The sequence below is a fragment of the Scyliorhinus torazame genome, chromosome 10, assembly GCF_047496885.1.
Source record: "Scyliorhinus torazame isolate Kashiwa2021f chromosome 10, sScyTor2.1, whole genome shotgun sequence".
Lineage (NCBI taxonomy): Eukaryota > Metazoa > Chordata > Chondrichthyes > Carcharhiniformes > Scyliorhinidae > Scyliorhinus > Scyliorhinus torazame.
Window position 1 is genome coordinate 175,248,500 of NC_092716.1, and position 26,328 is coordinate 175,274,827.

At 53.5% G+C, this 26,328-nt stretch overlaps 1 protein-coding gene across 1 annotated transcript in view; it reads right to left on the reverse strand.

Moving 5' to 3' along the window:
- Nucleotides 1-880: 880 nt before the first annotated feature.
- LOC140431056 (tetraspanin-32-like) overlaps nucleotides 881-26,328 on the reverse strand; it is a 209,679-nt gene continuing 184,231 nt past the window's right edge. Inside the window, exons 7-8 of the mRNA XM_072518972.1 lie at nucleotides 20,944-21,027; nucleotides 881-4,986 (exon numbers count right to left, since the gene is read on the reverse strand). Coding sequence (XP_072375073.1) covers nucleotides 4,888-4,986; nucleotides 20,944-21,027 — 183 coding nt within the window. The 3' untranslated portion in view covers nucleotides 881-4,887. The remainder of the gene's footprint in view (nucleotides 4,987-20,943; nucleotides 21,028-26,328) is intronic.

Consider the following 26,328-nt stretch of genomic DNA (forward strand, 5'->3'; position numbering starts at 1 on the left):
TTGATGCCTTATATAGTTGTACATCTAGCTCCCTGATGGTTGATTTAGACATTACATTAACCCTGACAGTTCTTTATTTATAATGTCGCAACCAGCATTGTCAGATAGTTTACTGTCCCCTATACATCAGACACTACCTTCTCCTCTCGCTTGCAACAGAGGCAGTGTGAGAGTGTGTCACACCTTCGAACATCTTCCCAAGAGCTCATTGTTGCCACCTGTGTTGCTATTTTGGGTTTGTGTACAATCTATGCCCTTTACTTCATCAATATCCAGCTTCTATGTGACTGTCAGTGCAGCATAATTCAAGTCAATACCTGCTTCCCTGGCAGCACCAACAATGCCTTCAATCAACTGTACCACCTTTATTTGAAGGGAAGATCTTGCTAGTTGTTTTGCATTGTATCCTGGGCTCTGCCCGTTAGGCTCTTAAGTTTGTTATGTTGAGGCTGAAAATTCTGTTGGGGGGTTGCGTCTACTTGTGATGTGACTGAACATTCTGTTTAGGTGGTATTTAAATCATGTTTCCTTCCTGCAAAATGCTGTCTGTTACTTCCTACTCGCATTATTTTGTACCTGTACATCCTGCCTATTTGGTGCTGTATTTTAAATCTTTCTGTATTATTCTGCGTTTAATCGCCTCTGTAGGATTGTATTTGGATTTCCGATCTGTATCCTGCCCCTTTTGGGCTTCATGCCTTTATAATGCTCTTCCTAGTCTCCCTGACTATGCAATGCTATCTCTGACTGTATTGCTGTCTGCCTGTTTTATTGTGTCTGCCTAAAACATTCTGGTGTTATATTTTGCTGGTCTGCCTGTATTATTGTGTTTCAATCAGATTTGTGTTGTGCTGGTGCATTCATCAGAACCTTGGAACCGTTTCAATATCATCAGCTTTTATTCCTCAGAGATACAGAACAAAAATCTTGCTGACAAAATGGCCTCCATGTCTTCTATGTATTCTGTAGCAGCCTTGGCTCAAAACCTTTGCTGGTTTTGAGACCCACTTCAGAGATGAACACTTCATCCAGCACGAAGGTGCCACTGTGATCCCAAGAGGGTGACAGTGCTGCAGAGTAAAATACATCCTTGGGATGAAATATCAAACCAGAGCATCGTCTGTCCTTGTTAAAGTGAATTTTAAAGATCTCATGGCAGAAAAAAATGAAAAAGATCAGGATATATATATTGGCTACAATTATCACTCAGCCAACATGACAAAAATGGATTATCTGGTCATTGATCTCACTGTAGTTTGTGGGACTTTGCTATGTGCAACCTGTTTGCTGTGTTTGCCTACATACCGACAGTGACTACACTTCTTAAGGTATCCCAGTGGTTGTGAAGTATTTTGGAATAACCTCAGGGAATAAAATTGCCATATAAATACAAGTTTGCTTTCTCGCTGAGCATCTCTGTGATTCCGAAAGCCCACAGGTGGGATACTGCGCAAATCGTCAGGGGGGGGGCGCAAACCCTGGAGGGAACCGCGCCGGCGTCGAGCCGCCCCAAAGGTGTGGAATCCTCCGCACCTTCGGGGGCTAGGAATGCGCTGGAGTGGTTTGCGGCCACCGGCGGGAAAGGGCTTGGTGCCACGCCAACCAGCGCCGAAGGGCCTCCGCCGGCCGGCGCGGGTTGGCGCATGCGTGGGAGCGCCAGGGTCTGCTGGCGTCATCCCCGCGCATGCGCAGGGGGGGGTTCATCTCTGCGTCGGCCATCGCGGATCGGTACAAGGCTGACGCGGAGGAATAGAGTGGCCCCGTGGCACAGGCCCGCCCGCAGATCGGTGGGCCCCGATTGCGGGCCAGGCCACCGTGGGGGCACCCCCCAGGGCCAGATCACCTCGCGCCCCTCCCGAGGACCCTGGAGGCCGTTCACAGAACTGGGTCCCACCGGTAGGGACCAACCTTGATTTACGCCGCCGGGACCCTCGCTAAACGGGCGGGATTTCGGCCCATCGTGGCCTGGAGAATTCGGGCGGCCCCAGGACCCATTGAGTCCCGCCGGTCCCCGCCATTCTCCGAGGCGGGCGGCGCGATTCACGCCGGGGTGATTTTTGGGGGGCCGGAGAACTCGGGAGGACGGTGGGGGCGGGATTCACGCCGACCCCCAGCGATTCTCCGACCCAGTGGGGGGTCGGAGAATCCCGCCCCATACATCCAGCATTATGTTTGAAAGCAGCAAGGCCGCATAAATGCGGAGTGGCAACTGATTATTCTGCATCCATTCCACAATTGGGCTGGGAATTTGATAAAGTTGTAGTACTTGAAGATCTCGAATAGTGATAAAAATTTCTACAGGCACTAAGAGTGAAGTCCATACAAGTGCATAGTCCATCAGGAGCCATTGAATAATATTCAAGGCTCTGCAGCCTATCTGATTTTGTCCTCCTGAACCTCGGGGAGCTGAGGTTAATTGTAGCACCACAACAACTGTCCCTGATTCTAATCAGGGAATGAATTAATCCTAGGCCTGTGCTGCTCAGCACCACACCAGGTGGATCATTACTCAATGAGCCAGCAAGGGTTTGTACCAAGTGCTTAAGTGTAACAAACAGACACCCACTGCAGTAAAGTCCATCTGAGGGAGTTGAGAACATCACATAATTCATCCTTTCATCAGTGAAGGCAGCATGGTACAGACGTTGTATTGTTTATTAAACATTGGGGCTATTCATCTGTCAATCATGTCATCTTGCTGCCTGTGTGTGTGAGTCACACAGTGGGTACCAAACAGTGAAACTGTTTTCATTTTGGAATGAGCAGAATTTAACACTTCAGGGCTGGAGTATTATTAATTTGCAGATGTACGTGATAGAAGGGATGCTCTGAAACCAGAACTTCAATTAAATGCAGAGTGGAGCATTTGGTGAGAATGTCAGTATGTGTTAGGGGAAGTGAGATGCAATGGTATGAGAATAAGACTAAGATTACATTTTAATGGGTTGGCAGTCTACACCCAGCATGTATTGCAAGAAGAGGAAGCTATAGTTACCCAGTGATGATAAACATATAGGTGGCACGGTGGCACACAGCTGCCTCACAGCTCCAGGCAATTCCAGCCTCAGGTGACTGTCTGTGGGGAGTTTGCACGTTCTCCCCGTGTCTGCGTGGATTTACTCCGGGTGCTCTGGTTTCCTCCCATAGTCCAAAGATGTAGGTTAGGTGGGTTGGCCATGATAAATTGCCCCTTAGTGTCAAAAAGGTTAGGGAGGTTACTGGGATAGGGTGGAGGTGTGGGGCCGGTGCAGACTCAATGGGCCGAATGGCTCCTTCTGCACTGTAGGGATTCTATACCACATTGCGGACCGAAACTCTGCATGCACTGATTACTGAACCAGAATGCTTCTCTTTAAAGACCTGTGTTTGACTATCACTACCACATTCTTGTCCATAGCAGCATCAATGGGGCTGCTTCCTTGCTGTTCCAACTTAACTCATAAGTAAGAACTAAAAATCATGCCAGATCACAGATAATTGAGCCAATAGCAGTTTCTTCTCTCCAGCCCCTCATACCTGCCAATCAACACAGCTGCTACTCTTAGTGCCTAATACAGTGCCGCCTTCTAGTTGAGGCACAGTGGTTAGCACTGGTGCCCCACAGCTGCCAAGGGCCCAGGCTCAATTCCAACCTCAGGTCACTGTCTGTGGCGAATTTGCACATTCTCCCCGTGTCTGCGTGAGTTTCCTCCAGGTGCTCTGGTTTCCTCCCACAGTCCAAATATGTTCAGGATAGGTGGATTGTCCATGCTAAATTGCCCCTTAGATTGATTCCAACGGTTAGGTGGGGTTATGGGGCTACAGGGATAAGGAGGAGGAGTGGGTCGAGGTAAGTTGCTCTTTCAGAGGGTCGGTGTATGCTCGATGGATTGAATGGCCTCCTTCTGCATTGTAAGGATTCTATGATTCCAGGTCCTAATCCAACTGGACCCCTCCTCCTCACCAGCCTAGATGCTCCTTCCTTCCCACCCTCACTCGCTCTCCTACACTAATCAATGTTTCCTCACTCCAAATCAACCAGTGTGCCAGTATTGTCAATTAACCTGTCACGTAGATTGTTATTCCAAGGAACATGATCAGTCAGGTCAGGTGGGAGCCTTCCACATTTACTAACGGTTCGGAGTCTAGGATAAAGTAACAATACCTTAGAATCAGAACCAGGCACTCAGGAGAGAAGTTAAGACACACTTCTTCACATGAAGGGTTCTATAAGTTTGAAATCTCTCCCGCAAAAAGCAAATGTTCATAAAATCACCGAATCCCTACAGTGCAGAAGGAGGCCATTCATCCCTTCGAGTCTGCACCGACCCTCTGAAAGAGCAGCCTACCTAGGCCTATGCCCCCATCAATTCCCTGCAACCCAGTCAACCCACTTAACCTTTTGGACGCTCAGGAGCAATTTAGCATAGCCAATGACAGATCTCATGAATGAACAGACAAGAGAAGCTGGCTGGCTGACTTATGTTCTTGTTCCCCCTTCCCAAGTGCCTACCCCAGTAAGACAAGCTTCTCAAAGTTAATTTTTAAAACACATTTCTGTTTTAAATTTGTATGTTTTAAAAAAAGTCACACAGCGCAAGAATCACAATGTCACAGTTTCTTGCTCCAACAGCATGACACAAAGCATAGCACTTGTTAAAAGCGGAATCTATCGGCACAATGCAGTGGGGAGAGGGGATAGGCCCATGGGATTTGCTCGCCATAGGTCCCTGTGAAATAGATATGCATTAATTTGCCTTCCTTGAGAATGAGAATGTAAGATATTTCAGTGTAAAGAGAATCTGAACTGTGTGAGAGGTGACAGCTTCCACAGTATCAAGAGAGCTCAGTTCACAGGATATTTCTTCCTGTCTGGCTAGCTCCTAGTTTCTGAATCCAGCTCAGTGCTCAGTATTGCTTGTCCATTCTGTGCTTCCCTTTTGTGTACCAATCCTCAGTCAAGCAACCAGCAAAGCAGAGGAAAGCGGTCAAGATCATTCCATAAACCTGTAGGGACAACAGAAACTAGCAGTTAATGTAAATATTTAAAGGTCAACTTAAAAACAAGCTCCACCCTGTTTCCTTTCTGGTTCCTAACCTCTTAACTGTTCATTCCAGAACACAGTTTTAATGCTTCGTAATAATGAACAACTTGCCACCGTAACGCTTTGCACAGTGGAACCCTTAAGTCTCTTTACTTCTTTTTAAAAGTTTATAATTTGGTTTCTATTTCTTTTTATTCTCCCTCCAAAATTGTATGGCCTCATATTTTGTGACATTAAATTTAATCTGACACATATAAGCCTGTCTCTGCCTCCCTCAAGTCTCTTAGCTTCTTTCCATAATTAACCACCTCTCTTTGTTTGTGACTTCCGCAAAGTTGGAAGACTAGCTTCTGCTCCTAATCATAAATATGTCATATAACATTAAGGCACAGAGGGAGACCATTTGGCCAATCGTGCCCATGCTAGAATGAGACGAGTAATGGCATCTAAGGGATATCAACAGTTACACAACTCTGCTTTCTGTCCTCTAGCCAACTTGATGCCTTTTCTGATAGTGTTTCCCTTCATTTGAAACCTATGTGACATTCTATTCAACAACTAACTGATCTCATCAAACCTGCCCTCCTGCTAATCAGTGGGCACTCAGACTGATGACCCAGGACAGTGGGATGCTAATAGTCTGCTTTCATGATACTATTCTGTCTCCCAATGATATGACTTTTTTTGGCAAGTCTCCATTTGGGCTAATCATGGGGCTGGGTTTCACCCTGAGGGCAGGATCCCAACACTCCAATGTGAATTCTGGGGGATAGCCCACCTCCACTTAGCTGGCTTGCCCCACTTTAATTTTTCGGGTAACACCCCTTTAATTAGAATGAGGCGGGACTTCTGTCCTTCTCCAGGAGGACTTCCCGCCGCACAGAGCTGCAAGCCAAGAGAGATAGCCACTGGGTGTACTGCAGGAAGGTCAAGGAGGTGGCATTCAGGAAACAGGCATTGCGATAGATCCAAGATCTGACTGGGGCCAGGCTGACAAGTCTCAGCAAAAGGGAGTGAACTTAGGGGGTTGCATATTGGACAGGCCATGGAAGGGGATGGTAATGAAGAGGTAGAACTGTGACAGGGGGCCTCGATTGGTAGATGGGTCCTGGAAGAAGACACCCTCCCTCCCATTTAACTGACAAGCAGCCTGCAAGGTTAAAGCTGCCGGTCACATGTTGGGGATAGGCCTCTCCTGCCGCCCATTGTATTGGAGCAGTGGCAGAATGAGGCCCTTAATTGGGCAAATTACCCATCTGAGGTCTGCACAGCCGCCTGTAAAATCATGGAGGGGGGGAGGGGGCTGACAGCAGATACACTGCTGATGGCACAGTGCCCTAATTTACCTGGCCACCTGCTTGTTATCCAAACTTTGAATGGCCCGTAACATTCCGCCCCTGATGGTGAAAAGAAGCACTGATTGTAAATATATATTTGCACAATAAAACAGTTTTACCATATGAAGTTCTGTGTTCCTTGGCTCAGGCCCCTGTGCCTGCAGTCACTTGGTGATGACCAATTGAAACTATGATAAGGTATGGTAATGGTTCATAGACACGGGTTTAGACCTTTCAGCTCCTTGAGCATGTTTCAACATTTAATCAGATCATGGCTGAAACAGATCAGAGCAGCTACAAAACATTTGGTTGAAACTCTAATATAAGAAGGTGAAGTTATTATTTAAGTAATAGCAGAATTATGCTAATTGTTGTGTTTCATTCTTGCCTCAGAAATAGTAAACAAAGGCAAGAGCTACAGAAGCAGCTGATAGATACCAAATAAAACACAGAAAATGCTGGATAAACTCACCAGGTCTGGCAGCAGCAGTGGAGAGAGAAACAGAATAAATGTTTCAAGCCCATATGACTTCTTCAGAGCTGAAGAGGGGTAGAAATGTGATGGATTAAATAGTTGGAGAGAGGGGATATAAAAAGTGGAGCAGAATAGAAGGTCAGGGATAGGTGGGAACTATGGAGAGATTGACAAATATGTCATGGACACAAGACAAAGGGAGTGTTAATGGTAGTATTAAAGACTAAAGAAAGTGCTGATAGTGGCATAAAGGTAAGATAGCAGAATGTGTTAATAAGAGAGCAAAGGTCAGTGGTCAGTGAAAGCAAAATTAAAGAACAAGTGCCTGATGGCCGAACAGTTGGAGGGGTTGCATTGAGACAAGCAAGGAAACAGGGGGTCACGATGGAGCGGAGAATTTAAGGTGTATAGTTGTAGAACTCAATGTTGAGTTCATAAGGCTGTAATGTGCCTAATCTGAAGTCGAGGTGTTGATCCTCCAGCTTGCGCGGTGCTTTTCTGGGGCATTACAGCCAGCCTAGGTTGGACATGTGGGTATGAGAGCAAAATGGTGAGTTGAAATAACAAGTGACATAAAGGTCGGGGTCCTGCTTGCAGACTGAATAAAGGTATTCCGCAAAGCGGTCATCCGTCCTGTGTTTAGCCTCTCCAGATTAGAGGAAACTGCATTGGGAGCAGTGAATACGGTAGACCAAATTGAGGGAGGTGCAAGTGAAACACTGCTTCACCTGAAATTGGCTGATAGACCACTGATTCTAATACCCATCCTTCGCCAGACAATCAAGAGAGATCTTCCATGCAGTGCCAGCTGGGCTGAGTAGTTTCTTTAAAAGCTCTATCAGCCTCCCCGAACAGGTGCCGGAATGTGGCGACTAGGGGCTTTTCACAGTAACTTCATTTGAAGCCTACTTGTGACAATAAGCGATTTTCATTTCATTTTCATGTTCCTCCTTAACAGGGAGACCTGTAAGTCAGTCAGTGTATCAAAGGTGGAAGTACTGATTGATAGCCTGCGGACACAGAAAACTATATGGTGTGAGGATAGATGCCAGCCTCCATAATGTGAAGAGCAACATCTTGGATGAGGGCTTTGAGGGTGGCTTCCAAACACTCCATTGACCTTTACAGGGTGGAAAACCTGTGTAGGTTTATAATGGTTCATCAATTCAATACCACTTGTTTACACCAGGGCTTTTCAAACTACAGATTGTGACCCGCAGGTGGGTTGCGGGCGAGTGTCGGGAGGGTCGTGGAGCGATCGGTCGCGGCATTCCTGACCGCGGGAGAAGAATCCACAACCAGCTTTAAGAATGCCGGTCGCAATCGGCTTTTAAATTGAGAATGTCAGCCGCGACCACGTTTTAAATAGAACGCACTCTTCTGGCCAGAAGTGGCGGCAGAGAGCAGCTCACCTGCCCGGCACATACACTGACATCACATGCCCTTACATACGTACATTTGGTGCAAAATCACGGAAGAGAGATTCCTCCAATTTCTAGCTGCAAGCAAGGCAACAGGACTGTGAAGAACTGAAGTTGGAACTGAAATCGTGAACAAAGCAGTATAAAGATGATTTCTTGAGGTATGGCTTTGTTAATTGTGCCAATGCAAATCAGGATGCAAAATCCCCGTGTGTTATATGTAGGGAAGTACTGACAAATTAAAGTTTACAACCTTCAGAACTTCAAAGGCATCTGAAGAGTAAGCATGGTGAGTTTGAGGACAAACCTCTTGATTTTTTTCAAAGGATGCAGCGAGAACTTAAATCACCAGCTGAAGTCCTTAGCAGAAATGTAACATTGAATGATAAAGCAAGTGAGGTTATGAGGACCAAGCAGGCTCACCTGTCGCATTAAAGGGAAGCAAAAATGGTGTGCCGTGAAGGTCGGCCGGTTGGTAAAAGTGGGTCCCGGAAAAAAGTTTGAAAAACACTGGTTTAAATCCATTCGGAAAGTTCAACCAATTGGAGGTATTCATATTCTTCCCAATGGTTTCCCTCATCTTTTCCGTCAGGTCTTGTCGGATTTATATTTCCCACATCATTCCCTTCAGAACAAAGTTCTGTCCTCCTAACAGAACTCTCTTGTAGTGGGATCTTTCAAAATACAGTAAACTTTGTGTTTCCGTAACCCAACCAACCAGAATTCTTGAGTGACTGGAATTCCTGACAGCTTGAGGTTTTTTAAAAGCCAATACTTTCCATGTTCAAATAATACATCCTTTAAAAAAATTAATATAAGAATGGATTGTAAATCTGCAGAATTTGTTCTGAGGTTTTACATTGAAATTATGCAATTATTGGGTCAGTTTTCCTTATCGAGCCTGAGCAAAGATGTCATGCATCTTGTCTTGTGTCCATGACTTCTCAAGGGCAATTAGGGATGGACAATATAGCTGGCCTAGCCAGCGAAGCCCACATCCCACAAATGAATAAAATTTAAACTCCTGTGAGCCAGCATTTTTGATTAACCAGCATCACCCATTTCCCCCAGCATGCTGGACAACAAAGATTTTGTTTACTGTATTCTTAATGCATCAAGAACATTCATCAAGACTTCCGGGTGCCGCTACGCGGAGCTGAGCCGCACGATTCGGCAGCTCCCGCTACCACGGACTTTCGGGCTCGCTAGAAGAGCCCCAATGGAACTTTTTCCGTCACTAACCCGTGGGGAAGGTAAGAGGGAGGTCTCCCTCCAACTTTTATGAAACGGACTCGAAGCGTAATGGCCACAAAAGTGGCATTGGAGCAACGGGAAAAACCGGGGAAAAAAGACAAAATGGCGGCAGCCAGAGACAAAGTGGAGCTGCAGGAGTTGGAGCAACGGGAAAAACCAGGGAAAAAAGACAAAATGGCGGCGGCCAGAGACAAAGTGGAGCTGCAGGAGTTTATTAAGCACTGCTTTGAGGAGCAGCGCGAGGAGATGCGTAAGGAAATGCTGGCGCCTATGCTTTCGGCAATTGAAGGACTAGGGATCACCCAGAAGGCCCACGAGGTTCAGATCCAGGAGGTACAGAAAAGAGTTGGTCAGAACGAGGACGAGATCTCGGGCCTGGTGGTGAGAGTGGAGCAGAACGAGGCGCTACACAGGAGGTGGGCGGGAAGACTCGAAGACCTGGAGAACAGGTCGAGGAGAAAGAATCTGCGGATCCTGGGTCTCCCTGAAGGAGTGGAGGGGGACGATGCCGGGGCATACGCGAGCACGATGCTTGGGGCGATGATGGGCAAGGAGGCCCCTTCGAGGCCGTTGGAGTTGGACGGGGCACACCGGGTGCTGGCGAGGGGGCCCCGGGCAAATGAGCCGCCAAGGGCGATGGTGGTGAGGTTCCACCGGTTCACGGACCGAGAGTGGGTCCTGAAATGGGCCAAGAAGGAGCGGAGCAGTAAGTGGGACAATGCAGAGATCCGAATATACCCAGATTGGAGCACGGAGGTTGCAAAGCGGAGAGCGGGTTTCAACCGGGCCAAAGCGGTGCTGTACCGGAAAGAAGTGAAATTCGGAATGCTGCAGCCAGCGCGACTGTGGGTCACATACAAGGGCCACCACTACTACTTTGAAACGCCTGAAGAGGCGTGGACATTTATACAAACCGAAAAGTTGGACTCTAACTGAGGGTTTGTGAGGGTGGGGGGGATATTTGAGGTTTGATGTGTGATGGTTGTTGTATATAGGGGGTCAATCACAATCACGTGCAGGAAATGTTACATGGGCTGGGGGAGAGAGACAGGAGCTGCGCCAGAGGGGGCGGAGCGGGCTTTGGAAAGCGCGGGGTTTTTCTTTTGTTTTTCCCGCGCGCTGGAAGAAAGGTGGGAGGGGGAACTCCCACACGGGGAGGTCAATGGGATAGCGGGGGTAGCCGGGGTCAGCAGGTGTCAGCTGACTTACGGGAGTGACATGGGGGGAGCAAAAAGCTAGACAGGGGTCTAGCGGGGGGGAGGGAAGGGGGGGGGGGGGAAGGGTTGCTGCTGCACTGGCCGAAAGGGAATGGAACATAGAAGAGGTGGTCGGGGCGGGGGTTCCCCGTCTGGGGGACTGGAGGGTGAGAGGGAGGCGTGGAGACGGGACTGGCCCAGAAAAGGCGATGGCTAGTCGGCGGGGGGGGGGGGGGGGGGGGGGGGGGGGGGGGGGTGAGAGCCTCCAATCTGGCTGATAACGTGGAACGTGAGGGGGCTGAATGGGCCGGTGAAGAGGGCTCTCGAGTGTTCGCGCACTTAAAGGGACTGAAGGCGGACGTGGTCATGCTCCAAGAGACTCACCTGAAGGTGGTGGACCAGGTCAGGTTAAGAAAGGGATGGGTAGGACAGGTATTCCACTTGGGAATGGACGCGAAGAATAGAGGGGTGGCAATATTAGTGGGAAAGCGGGTGTCATTTGAAGCCAAGACTATTGAGGTGGACAATGGAGGGCGATATGTAATGGTGAGCGGTAGGCTGCAAGGGACGTGGGTGGTGTTGGTAAACGTATACGCCCCGAACTGGGATGATGCAGGATTCATGAAGCGCATGTTGTGAATTGGCCAATGATAAATTGCCTTAATGTCCAAATTGCCCTTGGTGTTGGGTGGAGGTGTTGAGTTTGGGTAGGGTGCTCTTTCCAAGAGCTGGTGCAGACTCAAAGGGCCGAATGGCCTCCTTCTGCACTGTAAATTCAATGATAATCTATGATTAATCTAGGACAAAGGTTCGGCACAACATCGTGGGCCGAAGGGCCTGTTCTGTGCTGTATTTTCTATGTTCTATGTTCTATGTATGTTGGGGCGCATTCCGGACCTGGAGAAAGGTGGCATGATAATGGAGGGGACTTCAATACAGTGTTGGATCCAGCACTGGACCGCTCCAAATCAAGGACTGGAAAGAGGCCGGCCAAGGTACTTAGGGGTTTATGGATCAGATGGGGGGAGTGGACCCATGGCGGTTTGCAAGGCCGCAGGCCAGGGAATTTTCTTTCTTTTCCCATGTACACAAAGCCTACTCCGGATAGATTTTTTTGTTCTGGGCAGGGCGCTCATCCCGAGGGTGGAGGGGACGGAGTATTCGGCCATAGCCGTTTCGGACCATGCCCCGCACTGGGTGGAACTGGAGCTGGGAGAGGAGAGGGACCAACGCCCGTTGTGGCGGCTGTATGTGGGACTGCTGGCGGACGAGGTGGTGTGTGGGAAGGTGAGGGGGTGTATCGAAAGGTACTTGGAGGCCAACGACAACGGGAGGGGCGGGTAGGGGTGGTATGGGAGGCGTTGAAGGCGGTGGTCAGGGGAGACCTAATCTCCATTAGGGCTGAAAGGGAGAGGTTAGTGGGGGGAGATTTTGAGAGTGGACAGGAGATACGCAGAGGCCCCGGAGGAAAGATTACTCGGGGAAAGACGACGGCTCCAGATGGAGTTTGACCTGTTGACCACAGGGAAGGCGGAGAGACAGTGGAGGAAAGCGCAGGGGGCGACCTATGAGTATGGGGAAAATGCTAGTCGGATGCTGGCACACCAGCTCCGTAAAAGGGTGGCAGCGAGGGAAATAGGGGGAGTCAAAGATGGAAGGGGAGCCACGGGACGAAATTCTCCGTTATCGGCTGAAAGTCCGCCGATCGGCGCAAAAAACGGCGCAAATCCCACTTGCGTCACGTCATAAAAATGGGTCGATAGTCTCCGGCCCGAAATGGGCGAGCAGCGACGTAACGGGATCCGCGCTTGCACAGTGGTTCACGCCGTGCAGCGTCATACGCGCTGCACGGCGTGACGGCTCATAAGGCCGCGCAGCTCCCCCCCACCCGACCGGAACACCCGACCGCAACACCCGACTGGATGGCTGGCCGTCGCTCAGCCCCGAGGTTCGAGTCACGCGATGTGGAGGCGCTCCTGGACGCGGTGGAGCAGAGGAGGGACGCCCTGTATCCCGGGCACGGCCGCAGAGTTGCCCCACGCCACAGCCGGCGTCTGTGGAGGGAAGTGGCAGAGGCCGTCACCGCTGTGGCCCTGACACAACGGACAGGCACCCAGTGCCACAAGAAGGTGAACAACCTCGTCAGAGCAGGCAGGGTGAGCCTCCCCCATATCCCCCCCTCCCCCATATCCCCCCTCCCCCATATCCCCCCTCCCCCATATGCCCCCCTGCCCCATATCCCCCCTCCCCCATATGCCCCCCTGCCCCATATCCTCCCTCCCCCATATCCCCCCTCCCCCATATCCCCCCTCCCCATATCCCCCCCTCCCCCATATCCCCCCTCCCCCATATCCCCCCTTCCCCATATCCCCCCCTCCCCCATATCCCCATATCCCCAAGTGAATCCAGCCCTAACCTTAACCTCTGCAATGCACGCGCAACCGATGGCGTGCATTCATATACCTGCCTAACACTGTTGCCTTTTACCCCTGCCACGCCCCCCACAGGAGAAGCGCGCACACAACAATAGGGAGCATGTGAGGACTGGAGGAGGGCCCGCTGATGAGAGGCCGCTGACCGTACACGAGGAAAGGGCCCTGGAACTGGCTGGCGGACCTGAGGACCGGGAGGTTGCTGATGCAGAGGTCGGGGGCCCACCAGCAAGTGAGCCACCGACAGCCCGTCCACATATCCCCCCTCCCCTATATCCGCTCCCCCGTATCACCTGATCACTGCCTGATGTCTAACCATGCATGCTTCATTGTGTATCGCAGGACCAAACGTCCAGGCACCCATCCCCGCAGATGCACACCGCCTGCAGGATGCCCCTCGGAGACCACAGGAGACGGAGAGACCCGCACCCTCCAGCATGCGACGCCCGCAGGATGCCCCTCGGAGACCACAGGAGACGGAGAGACCCGCACCCTCCAGCATGCGACGCCCGCAGGATGCCCCTTGGAGACCATGAGAGACCCGGACCCTCCAGCATGCGACGCCCGCAGGATGCCCCTCGCACACCACGGGAGACGGAGAGACCTGGAGCAACAGGGAGACGACACCCCCGTCACGTGCGGGAGCGACCACCCAGCGATGAGGGGGGCAGCCACAGGCCCCCGTCACATCCGAGCCAGGACACCACTACCCAGGACACCACTACCCAGGACACCACTACCCAGGACACCACTACCCAAGACACCCCTACCCGGGACAGCACTACCCGGGACAGCACTACCCAGGAAGACAAAATACCGGACAGTGACTCAGAGTGGATGGGTGGAGACGAACCCCCACCCCAAAGTGCCATGGACTCAGAGTGGGACGAAGAGCACGACACAACACCACTGCTGTCACCAACACCCTCCACCATCGCAGAAACACTCACCACGGTTGGGCACTTTAGTGATGAGGCGTCTGGTACACTCACTGGTGCGCACAACACAGCCGTCCCGGTACAGCAGGTGGAGGTAGGAGCAGCAGAGCGACCGGGCGGTCGGAGGGCAGCCCAGGCCAAGCGAACATCTGCCGCCCAGATGGATCCCGGGTTCCTGCAGTTACCACACCCACACATAGATCCGATGCAACCACCGACCCGGAGACGAGCGAAGAGGGTGACGGGCGGCTTGCGGCGGCTGCGGTCGCAGCTGGAGGAGTCCACCCGCGTCCAGGAGCTGGGAGTGGTCCCGGTCATGCGTGCCACCCAGGCTGACACCGCACGGGTGGCGTCCGCGGTGGAGGCAATGGTTGCGACGGTGTCAGACATGGGGAACGGTTTGCGAGGCCTGGGGCCTTCCGTGCAGGCGGCGTCTGTGGCCCAGGAAATGGCTGCCCTCTCACAGGAGGCCATGAGCCAGTGCCAGCGCCAGATGCGCTCAGCGCCATAGCCCAGTCTCAGCAGGCCATGGCCCAGTCTCTGCAGGCCATGGCCCAGTCTCAGCAGGCCATGGCCCAGTCTCTGCAGGCCATGGCCCAGTCTCAGCAGGCCATGGCCCAGTCTCAGCAGGCCATCGCTGAGGGCATCGGCGCATGTGGCCATGTGCGAGCCGGCGTCGCACTGTCACAGACAGGGTTTGCCAACATCCTGGGCTCCATGGCTGCAAACCTGCAGACCCCTGTCGATACCAGCACGGGCCTCCAGGACTGGCAGCGCCAGATGTCGGGGGGGCGTCGGATGGCCAGTCCGTTCGCATCCCCCACCCATGTAGAGGCCTGGGGGCCATCGGGCACCCCGAGGGAGGAGGAGGTGGTGTAGTCCGTCCCGGCTCCCTCTGTAGGGGAGGTCCCGGTACACCGCGACACCTCGGACTCCCCCCCCTTCCGTCCCAGGTGCATCGGGTGGGCAACGGGCAGGACAGGCTGGCAGCTCGCCATCCCAGTCGCCCGGGCCGCAGCCTGGCCCATCTAGGCCAGGACGCCCCAGGAAACGGCCGCCAAAGGGATCCAGTGTCAGAGGGCAGGAATCACAGGAGTCCACCTCCAGTTCTGCTGTACCGTCTGGGGAACCACGTAGACGTAGTCAAAGGGCCCGGAAGGCCAAACAATTAGACACTGAGTAAGTTGGCACGGGTGCAGGGCACAGATGAGTTTTAGGGGCTAGGGCACGTGCATGAACTCCTTTGGTTATTAAAGTCAATGTTACACCTACCGAAGCTGCCTTTGTGCTCTGTCCAAAGTGTGCGGGGGTGTCATGTACGTTGAGCGCAAGTGTGTGTGTGAGGGGTGGTCTTACCTCAGCCCCAGGTGAGTCTGCCCCCTTCCCCCTGGGCCGCCATCAACATCCCCCGGGCAGAGGACGGGACCGTGCGCTGCAGTGTCACAGCCGCATGCAGGGATGGTCCGGGTGGATGGTGGTGCTGTGGCCATGGGTCAGACATAGTCCAACGATGTAGAGCCAGGAGCTCATCGCAGGGCGGGTTGGCATCATCCTCCATGGCCTGCGATAGACACGCGTCCACCCGCAACTGTGTGAGCCCGGCCCGTTGTGCCACCGGTGGATCGGCAATGGGGGGGGGGGTGGTGTACATGCGGGTGGGGTGGGTGGGGTTGGGGAGGGAGGTGAGGGTGCTGGGTGGGTGGATGGGTGGGGGGTGTGGGTGGTCGGCTGTTGCCATGGTGTGCGGTCTGTGGCCATACTACCCGATTCCCACGCCCATCTAGTCAGTGAAGCGGGCGTCTATCAGTCTGTCCCGTGCACGCTGGGCCAGCCGGTAACGGTGGACAGCCACCCGCCTGTGTCTACCCCGTCTGCCCTGACCATTGCCCCCATCCCCCTCATCTGGGGAGGACTGCGCCTCTTCCTGCTGCTCCTCCACTCCGCCCTCCTCTGCCTGCGGCACATCGCCCCTCTGCTGGGCGATGTTGTGCAGGACGCAGCACACCACAATGATGCGGCCGACCCTATCTGACCGATACTGGAGGGCGCCCCCAGAGAGGTCCAGGCACCTGAAACGCATCTTCAGCACGCCAAAGCACCTCTCGATTACTCCCCTTGTCGCTACATGGGCATCATTGTAGCGGTTCTCCGCCTCATTGCGTGGCCTCCGTATAGGCGTCATCAGCCACGATCGCAATGGGTAGCCCCTGTCGCCCAGCAACCAGTCCCTCAGCCGGGGATGGCGTCCCTCGTACATGCCGGGGATGGATGACCGCGACAACACGAATGAGTCGTGTACACTGCCTGGGTGACGGGCGCAGACGTGCAGGATCATCACGCGGTGGTCGCAGACCACCTGTACGTTCATCGAATAGGTCCCCTTCCTATTAGTGAACACGGCCCTGTTATCTGCAGGTGGCCGCACGGCGACGTGCATCCTTTCGATCGCGCCCTGGACCATGGGGAACCCGGCCACGGCAGAGAAGCCCACGGCCCGGGCATCTTGGCTGGCCCAGTCCACGGGGAAGCGGATGTAGCGGTGCGCCATGGCATAAAGGGCATCTGTCACTGCCCGGATGCACCGGTGCACCGATGTCTGCGATATGCCGGCAGGTCCCCACTCGGTGCCTGGAATGACCCCGTTGCATAAAAGTTCAGGGCCACCGTAACCTTGACGGACACGGGGAGAGGGTGTCCCCCGCCAGTGCCACACGGTGACAGGTGTGCCAGCAGGTGGCAGATGTGTGCCACGGTTTCCCGGCTCATCCGGAGTCTCCTCCTGCATTCCCGGTCCGTGAGGTCCTGGTATGACTGCCGGGGCCGGTACACACGTGGCGCCCTCGGGTGCCTCCGTTGCCGTGGGGCCGCGACGTCCTCCTCCCCCTCCTCGTCCTGTCGGTCAGGTGTCCCTCCAGCCTGGGCGGCTGCCGCCTGCCCCTCTGCGGCAGCCTGCGCTGCCTCTCTGGCACGCTCCTCCTCCTCCTCATCCAGGGCAACATAGACATGAGCGGCTGCCACCACGGCGGCCAACATCGCTGGATGATCTGAAAACATGACGGCCTGGTGGGGGGGAACGACGACATGTCATCATTGCCCATATCCCCTCCTCCCCCCAGCCAGGTGGCATGGACCGCATGGGTCCAACTGTTGGAGGCTGGCACCTGGCCAGGTGGACCAACTCACTTGACCTCCCAACCCCCTCCTCGGCACGGACCCCCCCCAACCCCCAACCTCCACCCCAGCACGGACCCCCAACCCCCAACCTCCACCCCGGCACGGACCCCCCCAACCCCCAACCTTCACCCCGGCACGGACCCCCCCCCAACACCCAACCTCCACCCCAGCACGGACCCCCCCCCCTCCAACCTCCATCCCGGCACGGACCCCCTCCCCAACCTCCACCCCAACACGGACCCCCCTCAACCCCTAACCTCCACCCCAGCACGGACCCCCCCCCAACCCCCAACCTCCACCCCGGCACGGACCCCCCCCAACCCCCAACCTCCACCCCAGCACGGACCCCCCCCCCCAACACCCAACCTCCACCCCAGCACGGACCCCCTCCTCAACCCTCAACCTCCACCCCAGCACGGACTCCCATCCCCCTCCAACCTCCACCCCGGCACGGACCCCCCCGTCCAACCTCCACCCCGGCACGGACCCCCTCCCCAACCCCCAACCTCCACCCCAGCACGGACCCCCCCCCAACCCCCAATCTCCACCCCAGCACGGACCCCCCCAACCTCCACCCCAGCACGGACCCCCCCCAACCCCCAACCTCCACCCCAGCACGGACCCCCCCCCCCAACCCCCAACCTCCACCCCAGCATGGACCCCCCCCAACCCCCAACCTCCACCCCAGCACGGACCCCCTCCCCAACCCCCAACCTCCACCCCAGCACGGACCCCCCCCAACCTCCACCCCAGCACGGACCCCCCCTAACCCCCAACCTCCACCCCGGCACGGACCCCCACCCCCAACCTCCACCCCGGCACGGACCCCCTCCCGGCACTCCCCCGGAGCCCAGCCTACACTAACCACCCCCCCCCCCGCCGCACACACACACACACAACCCGAGACTCACCTCTCCTCACGCAATCAGACTGCGGCCACGCCATTTCCTGCCCAGAGCCAACCCCCCAGGCCGTCACTCACCTCCACGCTGGTCGGCATGAGCCTGGAGCACCGGGTCACGCCGATGAAAAGGAGGTTCGATTCACGTCGACGTGAACGGTCATCACGTCGACGGGACTTCGGCCCATCCGGAAGGGAGAATATCGGCAGGCCGAAAATCGGCTGCCTTGCGCAGGCCCGTGACATTCTCCGCGGCAGCGGCGCCATTAACGTCCCGCTGACTTTTCTCCCTTCGGAGACTTCGGCGGGGGCGGGATTCACGGCGGCCAACGGCCATTCTCCGACCCTCTGGGGGGTCGGAGAATGACGCCCACGGTTCGGAGTGCGGCGAAAATAAAGGGTAGGCAGTTAAACACCAATGTGCGGCGGCTCTTAAACGTGATAATGATGCCATAGGTGGAGGGAGAAGTGGAGATAGTGGCAGCTATGGACGCGGAGAAGGCCTTTGACCGAGTAGAGTGGGAGTACCTCTGGGAGGTGCTGCGTAGATTTGGGTTCGGGGGAGGGTTTATCAGTTGGGTTAAGCTCCTTTACAGAGCCCCGGTGGCGAGTGTAGTGACGAACCGGCGGAGGTCGGAGTACTTTCGACTGTACCGAGGGACGAGGCAGGGGTGCCCCCTGTCCCCCCTGTTGTTCGCATTGGCGATCGAACCATTGGCCATGTCATTGAGGGAGTCTAATAAATGGAGGGGGGTGGTCCGAGGGGGAGAAGAGCATCGGGTGTCGCTATATGCGGATGACCTGTTGCTGTACGTGGCGGATCCAATGGAGGGGATGGTGGAGGTCATGCAGACTTTAAGGGAGTTTGGGGAGTTTTCGGGCTACAAGCTCAATGTAGGGAAGAGTGAGCTCCTTGTATTACAGGCGGGGGACCAAGAAAGAGGGATAGGGGACCTACCGCTGAGGAGGGCGGAGGGGAGCTTTCGGTATCTGGGGATCCAGATAGCCAGGAGTTGGGGGGCCCTACATAAACTGAATCTGACGAGTTTGGTGGAGCAAATGGAGGAGGATTTTAAAAGATGGGACATATTACCGCTCTCGCTGGCGGGTAGAGTGCAGTCGGTCAAAATGGTGGTCCTTCCGAGGTTTCTGTTTGTGTTTCAGTGCCTTCCCATCGTGATCACTAAGGCCTTTTTTAAGAGAGTAGGCAGGAGTATTATGGGGTTTGTGTGGGCGAATAAAACCCCGAGGGTAAGGAGAGGGTTCCTGGAACGCAGTAGAGACCGAGGAGGGTTGGCGCTGCCAAACCTGGGGAGCAAATGTGGCGATGATCCGCAAGTGGGTTATGGAGGGAGAGGGGGCGGCATGGAAGAGGATGGAGATGGCGTCCTGCAAAGGAACGAGCCTGGGGACGTTGGTGACGGCACCGCTGCCGCTCTCGCCGACAAAGTATACCACGAGCACGGTGGTGGCGGCAACGCTAAGGATCTGGGGCCAGTGGAGACGGCACCGGGGTGCAATGGGAGCATCGGTGTGGTCCCCGATCAGGGGTAACCACCGGTTTGTCCCGCGGAAGATGGACGGGGGGTTCCGGAGCTGGCATCGGGCGGGGATTGGAAGAATGGGGGACCTGTTCATTGACGGGACGTTTGCAAGCCTAGGGGCACTGGAGGAGAAGTTCGAGTTACCCCCGGGAAATGCCTTTAGATATATGCAGGTGAGGGCTTTTGTGAGGCGACAGGTGAGGGAATTCCCGTTGCTCCCGGCACAAGAAGTTCAAGACAGGGTGATCTCGGGTGTATGGGTCGGGGAGGGCAAGGTGTCGGAAATACACAAGGAGTTGAAAGAGGGGGAAGCGCTGGTAGAAGAGTTGAAGGGTAAATGGGAGGAGGAGCTGGGGGAGGAGATCGAGGAAGGTCTGTGGGCTGATGCCCTGGGTAGGGTTAATTCCTCCTCCTCGTGTGCCAGGCTCAGCCTGATACAATTTAAGGTGGTTCACAGAGCTCACTTGACGGGGGCGAGGTTGAGCAGGTTCTTTGGGGTAGAGGACAGATGTGGAAGGTGCTCAGGAAGCCTGGCGAACCATGTCCATATGTTTTGGTCATGCCCGGCACTGGAGAGGTTCTGGAGAGGAGTGGCGGGAGCAATATCTCAGGTGGTGAAAGTCCGGGTCAAGCCAAGCTGGGGGCTAGCAATATTCGGAGTAGTGGACGAACTGTGAGTGCAGGAGGCGAAAGAGGCCGGCATTCTGGCCTTTGCGTCCCTAGTAGCCCGGCGAAGGATTTTGCTAATGTGGAAGGAGGCGAAGCCCCCCAGCGTGGAGGCCTGGATAAACGATATGGCTGGGTTCATAAAGTTGGAGAGGATCAAGTTCGCCTTGAGAGGGTCTGCGCAGGGGTTCTACAGGCGGTGGCAACCGTTCCTAGACTCTCGTGGAGCGTTAGAGGAAGGTCGGTCAACAGCAGCAGCAACCTGGGGGGGGACGTCCGGGGAGGGGGGACGTCCGGGGAGGGGGAGCTGCCTGGGGTGGTGGATGAGCAAGAGATAACATGAAGAGTCGGGGAAACTGGCACGTACGGGAGAGAGCCAGTGTACAAAGCTATGTAAATACTATTTTGCCATGTATATATCTTGCTCCGCGCGATTTCTCGTTTCTTTTTTTTTTGTTACGGGGGGGGGTGTTATTGTTTATAAGGGAGAAAGATTGTGTTAAAAACTTTAATAAATATATATTTTTAAAAAAGAACATTCATCAAAGTGAAATTGAAATGCAGCTCTAGATTGAAATTACCGTGACAATTCCCACCAACATCGTCAGTCCTTCAACCACAGCCATGAGGCCAGTGACCCGATTCTCCATTGCCTGAAGACAATCCTAATGGATAAGACACATGATTATGAAAATTCACATCTGAAAGCCACTATGGAATAAGAGGTGCTTCCAAGTTAAAAAAAAGCACAGTTTCAACAAATCTCTCATTCATCTCTCAGCTTGACCCAGGTCTGTGCACAAGTGAGCTGCCCTCACTGGAGAAAGTGAACTTGGTTGTTTGTATGAACATTCTGGTGCTCTGGGCAGCTCTCTTGACAGGCGATGGAAGCACAGGGGCTACACTATTGGGTGGCAGTAGCCAAAAGAAGGCTGCAGGCTATCTGCTATATTTCCCAGCATGGAGGGAGGGGCACGACAGAAGTGGTGAAGAGCAAAGGGATGATGGGCAGGGTGCCAGGAGTGACTTTCTTTTTAAAATTAAGGGGCAATTTACCGTGGCCAATCTACATACCCTGCACATCTTTGGGTTGTGGGTGCCGGGATCGAACCTGGGTCCTCAGCACTGTGAGGCAGCAGTGCTAACCACTGCGCCACTGTGTGGCCCGGTGCCAGGAGTGACAAAGCTCAGAGAAGTCCATATGCTTTTTTGGAAGTGTTCAGATGGCTGCCTTTACAGGAAGTCTCCTAATCCCATTCATGGTCCTCACTGCTGCACTTCGAGTCAAGAGTTTCCATGCTCAACTTTGCGGCGGTGGCGCAGTGGGTTAGCACTGCTGCCTCACTGCGCCAGGGCCCCAGGTTCGATCCCAGCTCTCGGTCACTGTCCGTGTGGAGTTTGCACATTCTCTCCGTGTTTGCGTGGGTGTCGCACCAACAACCCAAAGATGTGCAGGGTAGGTGGATTGGCCACACTAAATTGCCCCTTAATTGGAAAAAATGAATTGGGTATTCTAAATTTATTTTTTAACTTGCAGAAAATAGCTCTTTTTGGATATTGGGTGTCCATCATTTTGTTAGCAGCCACAAAAAAGTTATGGATTTAAACTCCACTCCATGATCTTAATTCATCATCTGTGCTAACATTCCAAATACTGAGGAAATGCTGCATGCTGAAAGATGCCATCTTCTATATGAGATTAAACTGTTAGAACCCCTTGGGGCCAAGGACTGTGCTCCATTTTTTTCCCCGGGGGGGGGGTTCCCCTTAACGAGGGAAAACCACACAGTATAAAAACCCTGACCTGGGTGAAGATCAGGGAAGGTGGCACTTCCGAGACAGGAGTTATAGGGCAGGATTCTCTGGAGTGATTTCTGTCGTGTTGGATGTTCTGATCTACAAACTGGTCAACACGGCTGGAGATGTTGTAACTCTATTTTATTAACAACTCAACTGTAATAACATACTGTAAGCTTGGGTACGTGCATTACCAGCTTATCTGTGGACCCTGTCCTATCACCATCTAGGCGAGGCACTCAGCACACGGTGAATGTCTGAGAGGCAGGCTGTGAGCTCTGTGCTCTGGGCTGGCTGCTGCTAGAATGAGCGGGAACTCTGGCATCCCCTGTCTTTATAGTGCGTGTGCTCTCACTGGTGATTGGCTGCGATGTTGTGTATGCTGGTTGGTCCTACTGTATGTCCATCAGTGTGTCAGTGTGTGTGTGATTGCACCATGATATGCTGATGTATATCATGGCATCCCCCCTTTTCGCAAAGAATATGTGCCTACATGAGAATAAATAAAGTGTAGTGAGTGTGTCTGATCATGTATGTGCAATATTTACATCAATTTGTACATGTGGCTATGCTATATACACGGGAAGATGCCAGGTGCAGAGGAAAACTATGTTACACCAAGAACGAAACAAATGCTATTAACAAACGATGAAAAATTCTTAAACAGTACGGCAGAACAAGTCAGTGAGTCCAATAGTTCAAGGTTTATAAATCAAGTCTTTGGGGTGGGCGACGAATTCAGGTTGACCGCCTCAAGGGTGGTTCAGGATCCACCGGCTGAGGAATGGGCCGGGCCACGGTCGAGTGAGGAGGAGGCAGGGTATCCGGAAGGTCAACAAAGTCCATGTCAGGGACAACAGGAGGGTGTGGCACCGGTGCAGAATTTTGTAGCGAGCGTGGAACCAGACGAAGGGCACGCCGATTGCGGCGGCGAATGGAGCCATCAGGCAAACGAATCAGAAACGAGCGGGGAGCCACCTGTCTAAGAACCTCAGCGGTTGCCGACCAGCCACCCTCCGGAAGATGTATGCGGACATGATCTCCAGGCACCAGGGCAGGAAGATCAGTCGCCCGAGCATCATGAGCCGCCCTGTGTTGCTCACGCTCTTGTTGCATCCGCTGAAGTACCGGAGCATGGTCGAGGTCTGGGACGTGAATGGACGGCACAGTGGTCCTGAGGGTGCGACCCATCAGCAGTTGGGCCGGCGATATGCCCGTGGACAGTGGGGCCGAGCGATAGGCCAGCAAGGCGAGGCAGAAGTCAGATCCTGCATCAGCAGCCTTGCAAAGGAGCCTTTTTACAATGTGGATGCCCTTCTCTGCTTTGCCATTTGACTGAGGGTGCAGGGGACTGGGCGTCACGTGTGCAAAGTTGTATGCACTAGCGAAGGAAGACCATTCCTGACTCGCGAAGCAGGGGCCATTGTCTGACATCACGGTGAGCGGAATGCCGTGGCGAGCAAAGGTCTCCTTACAGGCCCCGATAACAGCCGATGACGTGGTGTCGTGCAGGCGTGTGACCTCTGGATAGCTGGAAAAGTAGTCGATGATGATGATGTAGTCCCTGCCGAGCGCATGGTACAGGTCCACGCCCACCTTCGACCAGGGGGACGTGGCCAACTCATGTGGCTGAAGGGTCTCACGTGGTTGTGCCGGCTGGAACCGCTGACAGGTGGGGCAATTGAGCACAGTGTTGGCAATGTCCTCATTTATTCCCGGCCAGTATACAGCCTCTCGGGCCCTCCGTCGGCACTTCTCAATGCCGAGATGGCCTTCGTGCAGCTGTTCTAAGACAAGCCGGTACATGCTGTGTGGGATCACAATGCGGTCCAGCTTCAGGAGGATACCATCCACGACTGCCAAGTCATCCCGAATGTTGTAAAACTGTGGGCATTGCCCCTTGAGCCACCCGTCCGTCATGTGGCGCATCACACGTTGCAGAAGGGGCTCAGCTGCAGTCTCACGTCGAATGTGGGCAAAGCGTTCGTCAGTGGCCGGCAGATTGGCAGAAGTGAAGGCTACATGCTGGTTGGTCCTACCGTATGTCCATCAGTGTGTCGGTGTGTGTGTGATTGCACCATGATATGCTGATGTATATCATGACAATTTCTAAGTGTGGTAGCGAGCAGGAACTGCTGCGAGCTTCCCGGCCTCAGCCGAGCGAGGCCAGCAATGCTATTCAACGTTAATTGGTCCAGTTAACGAGGCCCCACTGGCTTCTTGCAGCAAATGAAGGATCGGCAGCCGATTTGCGGGCACCACGCTCGCCAGCCCCCCCCCCCCCCGCTAACAAGGCGAGCAGCACTTAAGCTGCACTTGCTCAGCCAGCTGGCAATAATGGTGCCGTGAAACCAGTCCCAAGAAGAGGGGATGCAGATCTCGTCAGGCTTCTAGATGAAGTGGAGGCCAGGGGGGATGTCCTGTTCCCCTGAAGGTCCATGAGGATCAGCTATAGGGCAGCCAGTGCTGCCTGGGATGAGGTGGCGGCGACTGTGAGTTCCAGGAGTGTGACCAAGAGGACTGGCCTCCAGTGTGCAAAAAAGGTCAATGACCTGTGGCAGCACGAACAGAGAAAAATACAGCACAGAACAGGCCCTTCGGCCCATGATGTTGTGCTGAACCTTTGTCCTAGATTAATCATAGATTATCATAGAATTTACAGTGCACAAGGAGGCCATTCAGCCCATCGAGTCTGCACTGGCTCTTGGAAAGAGCACCCTACCCAAGGTCAACACCTCCACCCTATCCCCATAACCTAGTAACCCCACCCAACACTAAGGGCAATTTTGGATACTAAGGACAATTTATCATGGCCAATCCACCTAACCTGCACATCTTTGGACTGTGGGAGGAAACCGGAGCACCTGGAGGAAACCCACGCACACACGGGGAGGATGTGCAGACTCCGCACAGACAGTGACCCAAGCCGGAATCGAACCTGGGACCCTGGAGCTGTGAAGCAATTGTGCTACCCACAATGTTACCATGCTGCCCTTAAGAACAAACTAATCGACACTATAGCATTCTACCGTAATCCATGTACCTATCCAATAGCTGCTTGAAGGTCCCTAATGTTTCCGACTCAACTACTTCCACAGGCAGAGCATTCCATGCCCCCACTACTCTCTGGGTAAAGAACCTACCTCTGACCTCCCCCCTATATCTTCCACCATTCACCTTAAATTTATGTCCCTTTGTAATGGTTTGTTCCACCTGGGGAAAAAGTCTCTGACTGTCTACTCTATCTGTTCCACTGATCATCTTATAAACCTCTATCAAGTCGCCCCTCATCCTTCTCCGTCCTAATGAGAAAAGGCCTTTCCTCGTAAGACCTACTCTCCATTCCAGGCAACATCCTGGTAAATCTCCTTTGCACCTGTTCCAAAGCTTCCACATCCTTCCTAAAATTAGGCGACCAGAACTGTACACAGTACTCCAAATGTGGCCTTACCAAAGTTTTGTACAGCTGCATCATCACCTCTCGGCTCTTAAATTCAATCCCTCTGTTAATGAACGCTAGCACACCATAGGCCTTCTTCACAGCTCTATCCACTTGAGTGGCAACTTTCAAAGATGTATGAACATAGACCCCAAGATCTCTCTGCTCCTCCACATTGCCAAGAACTCTACCGTTAATCCTGTATTCCGCATTCATATTTGTCCTTCCAAAATGGACAACCTCCACTTTTCAGGGTTAAACTCCATCTGCCACTTCTCAGCCCAGCTCTGCATCCTATCTATGTCTCTTTGCAGCCGGCAACAGCCTTCCTCACTATCCACAACCCCACCAATCTTCGTATCGTCTGCAAATTTACTGACCCACCCTTCAACTCCCTCATCCAAGTCATTAATGAAAATCACAAACAGCAGAGGACCCAGAACTGATCCCTGCGGTACGCCACTGGTAACTGGGATCCAGGCTGAATATTTGCCATCCACCACCACTCTCTGACTTCTATCGGTTAGCCACTTTGTTATCCAACTGGCCAAATTTCCCACTATCCCATGCCTCCTTACTTTCTGCATAAGCCTACCATGGGGAACCTTATCAAATGCCTTACTAAAATCCATGTACACTACATCCACTGCTTTACCTTGGTCACCTCCTGAAAGAATTCAATAAGACTCGTAAGGCAAGACCTACCCCTCACAAATCCGTGCTGACTATC